Source organism: Lathyrus oleraceus, chromosome 5 (assembly GCF_024323335.1).
Source record: "Lathyrus oleraceus cultivar Zhongwan6 chromosome 5, CAAS_Psat_ZW6_1.0, whole genome shotgun sequence".
Lineage (NCBI taxonomy): Eukaryota > Viridiplantae > Streptophyta > Magnoliopsida > Fabales > Fabaceae > Lathyrus > Lathyrus oleraceus.
The window spans coordinates 2535102-2542321 of record NC_066583.1 but is presented as its reverse complement, the minus strand read 5'-3'; the positions used below and the strand labels follow the sequence as shown (position 1 = coordinate 2542321).

General features: G+C 28.3%; 1 protein-coding gene across 1 annotated transcript; it reads left to right on the top strand.

Annotated features, from left to right (window-relative positions):
* The first annotated feature begins 3939 nt into the window (after positions 1–3939).
* Positions 3940–6225, top strand: LOC127087707 (probable BOI-related E3 ubiquitin-protein ligase 3). The gene is made up of 2 exons (XM_051028642.1): positions 3940–4041; positions 5698–6225. The coding sequence occupies exons 1-2, from the start codon at positions 3940–3942 to the stop codon at positions 6223–6225; spliced, it is 630 nt and encodes a 209-aa protein (XP_050884599.1).
* Positions 6226–7220: the final 995 nt, after the last annotated feature.

Here is a 7220-nt window from a genome sequence, read left to right as displayed (position 1 = left end):
CACTTTAATTTTGGAAGTTCAATTTTTTCCTGACTACAACCTAAAGAAAATTTTGGAGTTGTTGGATTGTAGTGTTTTTGAACTCGTTCATCATACCGCAAAATTGCTATAATTCAATTATTTGTTGGAGAAGTTTTTCACTAGGGATCATTGAACATTGTTGGACTTCTTCTTTTTAGAGTAACACCTTTGTGAGAGACACACCACATATTCACCCAAAATCTTAAGGTGATAGGTGAGTGGGTTCTCTCACTTATAAATGCTCAAGTCTCCATATTTCCAACCAATGTGAGACTATTATCCACACTACTCACACTTGATACATTCTCAACATCAATATGAATTTATAGAAGAATACCTTGATTTGAATCAATAGTTGAACCCGTATTTTGGAAGGTAAGTTCACTTTCTTGCATACCATCATTAACATCATATTCAAATTTAATTGCTGGAATTCATTAAAAATCAATTTAAATGTCAATAAAAAAATAACGTATAAAATAGAGAAATATGCAAATAGTTTATTTAACAAACATATAATTAAATATTTAAATAAAATAAAATCATCGTTCTTGTCTAAGTCTTTATTCACATAATCCGCATCATCTAGATTTAACGATTCATATTTGTGCATGGATTCCTCAAGATCTACATTATGAATTAAATGAACTAATTCAATATAAAAATATTTCCACATTAATGTCAATAAAAAGTTAATAAAATATATCTTGACACCATAAATTTTACAATAATACATTATTGATGTCCGATAACGGATTGGTTGAGATCTAATTTTTACGTTGATAAGTTGAATCTGAGACAGAAAAATTAAAAAATTAATTTATGCAAGATAATATATAAATAACTATATATATATATATATATATATTATTAATTTAAAACTCTTAAACAAAAAATCATCTTATTAAAAGTATAGTTTTAAATATTTCTGCATGCTTTAACGTTTAATGCATGAATCCTGAGAAATAATTTGATATCCAATGAATTAATAAGAAAAAAATTCTATCAATATTAACTAGACACAAAATTAACCATTACTTATGGTTTTGATTTAATGGACTTAGTTTTACTATTTAACTTTTATATTATTTTAATATTGAATTACTCTAATAGTTTTTTAATCAATAACTTTGAACCAACTGAATTTGAAAACATGACTATTTTTTAAATGAAATAAAATAAAAAAGATACCAATAAGATGAATAGTAGAAAATTACTTAATATCTAATAAATTAATAAAAAAATAATTTGAATTTTTTTTTATATAAAACTTAATCATCTGATGTGATTCCCGCATGTCTAGATGTAAAAGTATTGCCAAAAAATATATTGTTACTTCCATGGTGTGTTACTCTACCATTATTTAAAATGAACCTTTCTGATGATAACTTTTTAATGTTATTGGTACCCGTAAAAAAAGTGAATACATGAACTATTATTAATGGCTAGACAAAAGAAGTAATTTCAAAATCTTTTTTACTGCATAGGTATAAAACATGTGCTCGACATTTTTGTTGTTGATTTAAAAAACATATCCTTGTTTCGTATTGTGTCAAATTTTGATGGATAATCCTCTACGGTATTCTCCTATTATTGAAATATATAAATAATCAATTAAAAAAAGGTTTAATTCATCTTTTGATCCCTTAATTTAATTTATTGTTTCTCTTTAGTTCCTTAGTTAAAAAATGTTATATTATAGTTCGATAAAACGGTTTCGGTCAGTCAAATTGATCCATTCCTTTAAATTTTGAGAAAAAAACGTTAAACTGTGCATACGTGGTAGTCTACTTGACAATATGTTATCTTACATAATTTTTTGTTTTGTTTATTTTCAATTTATTATTATTTGTTATTAAACATGTGAAACACTGTAATCCTAATTTCATTTCATTGGATTCTGTAAGTTTTCACCACAAGACTGTCCATTTTTTCCATTCCTGCAAGAACATAATCTGTTCTTCCCAACAAAACAACTTTTTTTAACATATTGCTAGAGATGTGGAATGCTCCTCCAGGTTCTAGACCATCCAAATCAGCACATTCTTCACCTACGAAATCTGGGCAGTTGTTCAGTGATGCTTCAGTGAAATTCATTAAAGAGGAAACTGCCAAAGCTAACACACATGTGGTCACGATGTTTGACTATACTAAAGGTTGGTACAGTGTTGCTGATTCAATGAATAACAATGAAGGCATGTCGAGGGGACACTATCGAGTGGAACTAGATTGAGGTTGATGTGATTGCGGAAAATTCCAAGCTTTTCGTATGCTCTGCTCCCATGTCATGGAGACATGTTCAAAGATTCGACGGGATCATTCCAACTTACTATATGACGTTTACAAAGTCATAAACTTTTGCAAAGTTTATGAAATTAACTTTTTAGTGGTAGAAAAAGAGGACTACTGACCTGCATATCAAAGGACATTCTCTGGCACAATGAAATAATGCGAAGAAAGAAAAAGGACCGCCCAAACAGCATCCGTATTCTTAAAAAAATGGATACGGCGAACAAAATGGTTAGATTATGTATTTCATGTCGTCAACCCGGTCATAATCGTACTAACTATCTCAGTGCTAGAACAAGCACACCAAGATAATTTTAATTGTAAATCTTTTACTTTATATTAAAAACAACATTCATTTCATAAGATAACTTTGTGAGGAAATATCATCACAAACAAACACAACACATACAACACAAAAACAAAACATAAACAACAACACAAGAAACTACAACAAATAAAATATCATCACAAACAAATACATCACATAAACAACATAACTATGCGATTACAACCATCAAAACAATTTTATGAGGAGTATACATCATCCTGTGAACGTCTCTGTCAGTTTTAATATCCACCCAGAAACGAACTCCTCCATTTTGGTTAAACGTCGTATCAAACCATTGAAATCCATCTAACCAACGATTCAAGGTCCTCTTAAGATGTTTGATCGTATCTACATTTCAAAATCAGATCTTCATCGGAGGCAACACTGCTGAAAAGATTAAATTAGCATTTCTCTTGTGAATATATAGACACAAGTATAAATATGTAGACATTTTAAAGAAAATTGAAGGAGATTGAAGGAAAATTGAAGGAGGGTAAGAGGTTGTGTGAAAAATTATGGCAGAGATGTTGTATTTATAATATATGAGTGGTGGAGCATTGACACACACATGGCTACATGCATGCGCCATTGCATGTGGCGCACACACATGACTACACATGCACGTGCCATTGCACGTGGCACATGAGAATACAATATTCCAATGCATGCGCCCAAACCATTGACGTCTCTGTTCAATGAAAAATAGATGTGTCAGTCCAACTGGCGCATGCTTTTTGAAATGTGGTTATTTCCGTAAATGTTTCGAAAAATAGGTTATTTTAAAATTTTAATTGAAAAATATGATTATTTAAAAAAAATTCAAAAAACCACCTATATACTTAGCTAAGGGCCTAATCCATATTTTTAAAACTTAATTAATCACTTAAACTGATGTAGTGGGGTGTCATGTCTACAAGTTAAAAATATATAACAAAATACTTAGTTTTAAAAAGTTAAAACAGACAGCCTTGACAATAGAATGAATTAATAATAAATCGGAGGAAATTTTGGAAATTCTTAAAAAAAATAAGAAAAGAAAATACTATGTATACGGAAGTTTCAGTTAAGATCATTGAATGTGGCGCTTTGAATTCTTTCGTTTCAAAATCACGAAATCAGCAAATAAAAATAAAAGAATAAATAACACAAATTCAGATTCTGTCTCTTTTTTCCATTTCGACTTTTTCAGTTACTATTTTTAATGACTTAATGCTGAAAAGCCGCCGTTAAATTCTCAAAACTTATAGTCTTATATGTTTAAGGTATGAAATTTGGTTTTGTTTTCAACCTTAAATCTAAACATGAACGTTAGTGAGTCCAGTTTTGATGCTACCACTATGCATAACAACTACATTGAGTTTGATCTTGAGGAGTTTCAAGTGAATCACCTTATCAAATCAAAGGTTAGATTCAATTTTCAACCTTTTTACTTATCGGATCATACATGTCGTCACTCATGCTTTCAAAGTTTAAATCATGTTATCTTTTATACTATTTTATCAAACATTAGGAGAGTTTTGGTAATTTATGGAGGGTTTAAATCCTAAAAATATATTAACTGTCACTTGTTTTGGTAAATAATATAATCTTTATTCTATAATAATATATGAAGGGAAAATTTGGTTTTAGTGTAGTCTATTTTCCTATCAATTTTATCGTAAATAATTTATCTTATAACTTCTAATAATTTTTATTGAAATGATTACTTCTTTCACATTTTATAATTTTATCAGTAATTCAATTAAACTCTTATTAGATTTATTCTTCTTCTTTTTTATTTCTTAATTACAGAGAAATAAAATCTGATTCTATCCGTAATTATTAGATTTACTATTATTCTTTTTTATTTATGAATACATTCTACATATATATATGAATCTTGGATAAAGGAGAAAGAAAGTTTAATGAGAATAAAAATCAATATGGCTACTGACAATTGGATTCATCCCTATCAGACACTCTAAAAGATTATTCAAAATGGATTGGGAAAAGCCCACGGGATAATGTAAGTGAGAATGATATGGATTACTTTAATATACATCCCGTGAATATCCACCCAATATTATTAATATCACTATTATACTTGTATAGATTTTAATATAAATATTTATTTATTTTTTAAATCAATAATATTATTCTTAGTTTTAAAAAAAAAATTATGTTTTTTAAAATTTAAAATGACATGATAAATTTATTAATAAAAATTCCATTAAATCATAATAGATATGAGTACTTAGGTATGATACAACGGATACATACATAAATATACACGCAGGTGTGTGTTCAGATATATAGATTTTTTTTTAAACAGCGGGTATGAAGACTCATACTATAGTACTTTGTCTAAATCCTACTAATTGTCATCTCTTTGAAAGAGAGAGAAAGTTTAATGTGAATAAAAATGACACAAGATGTTTTAATCTTAATTGATATATAAAAGGATTTTACACCGTCAATTAATTCTATCCGTTGGATATTAAAATAAATTTGACTTTTATTTTAAAAACTTATAAAGTAATACAAACGGGTGATGGTGATGAATTGACAGTGTAAATCTCTTAATATATATATATATATATATATATATATATATATATATATATATATATATATATATATATATATATATTTTTTTCAAAATAAAAATTATTTTTAAGATTTATTTTTCTCTTCTAAAAAGGAATAGTAAATGACAATGTTTTAAACACCAGACAGAACCGTACGGTTCAATAGGTTGGACCGGGAACCGGAAATGAATCTGGTTTTGTCAACCTTTCAAAACCGCTAATGGGTTAAAACTGGAATAAAACCAAAAAAACTGGATTGAAACCTATTTAAAAAAGGGAATAAAATTGTACAATTCAAAATAAAAAAATAATCTTTTTATAAAAAATGATTCAATGATTTATCTATAGTACAATTATATTGAATAATATAATTATTTTAACATTGAATACACTTTATATATACTTGATAAAACAATTGATTACTTGCACCTTTCTTGAATCACAACCAATATATCAATAATTTAAATGATTGGTATTTTTTGATGTTGGCAGAATGAGAGATTGAAAATACAAGAGCAAGAGTATAGAAGACTACAAGTGATGACATTATTGAAAAATGAAGAATTGGTTTTTTCTTATATCTTAGCACAAAAGAATGAACAAATAGCAGAAGTGAGAAATATAAACTTGGAGTTGGAAGAAAATTTAACAAAATTAGAGACTGATAATCAATTATGGCGGAAAATTGCTTATGAGAATGAATCTATGGTTTTGTCTTTGAATAATGCCTTAGAAGTTATGAAACGAAAAAGATGTTATTATCCTGAAGATATAGAGTCATGTTGTGACATGAAAGTGGTTGAAGAAGAAACAGCTGAGAATGTTATAGTGTGTCATGAAATTACAACAAGCATAAACATGATTTGCAAAGGTTGTCATTTGAATGAATCAACTTTCTTGTTTCTTCCTTGTCGACACCTTTGTTCGTGTAAAGCATGTGAGCATTCTCTCAAAGCATGTCCGGTGTGTTTCATGGAAAAGAAAACTAGTATAGAGATCCTCTATTTTCTAAGTTTATAAGCATGAGCAATTTCATAGTTATTTTATTTTATCTAGTAACTTTTAATCAATTTTATGATTTTAATTTGTCAAACTTAGTTACTTAATTATTCTAATATTATATAGGTTGATTATGTTCTATCAATATTATCCGGAAGAATACTTTTTTAGAGAGAGATGCTCTCTCTTCTCTCTAGAATACCTCTCACAAATTTTTACGGTTTGATGGTGGCCACCTCCTACCTTTACGGTGGCTTTCATCTTCCATTTTTATGGTTGTCATCTCCTCTACGAAGGATATTATCTCTTTCATTCAACCTCACTCTCATGTTTCTATAGGATCTAAGTAACTCATCGGAGGCACTCTCTCTCCACCTCGAACCACTGCCAAGCCGTTTCTCTCCCTGTGGACGCGGTCGCCTTCAGAGTCACCACCACTAGTAGATTAAAAGTTTGTTAAGGTTATTCTTAGCATTACTACAAATAATAATTTTTATGATAAAACTTTTACTTCGATCCACCAATAATCAAGGTATATGTCCCATCAGCACCATCATATATATATATATATATATATATATATATATATATATATATATATATATATATATATATATATATATACCCTCAGTTATTACCTAAAACGAGACAATATAACTATGAGGGAACTCGCTTCGAATTCCTGTTACTGCATTTTATGTTATTTTTATTTTTAATTGGTTTAGGGTCACATGACGCCTTCTAACATCAACACGACCATTATCTCTTTTCAAAACTCTTCGAAGCTTCGTCATCACATTTGAGGTATATAACTCATCACTAAAATGTTTATCTTTTTTCAATGTTCTAGTTAAACACAAAAGACAAATGTGAAATATTTAGTTTGACTGTTGTTTCAAAATGTTAATTACCTTAATATAACTCACAAGGAATACATTGGTTCAAGTTCAATTGGTAACATTTGTGATTGCAGTTGATATATATGTTGCTATTTTTCTTAATTTACAAAGGCATGA

Excerpts from the sequence above, each read along its gene's own strand:
- LOC127087707 (XM_051028642.1), top strand. The coding sequence starts at position 3,940 with ATGAACGTTAGTGAGTCCAGTTTTGATGCTACCACTATGCATAACAAC. Across the intron at positions 4,042-5,697 it reads ATCACCTTATCAAATCAAAG|AATGAGAGATTGAAAATACA; the intron begins GTTAGATTCAAT and ends TGATGTTGGCAG.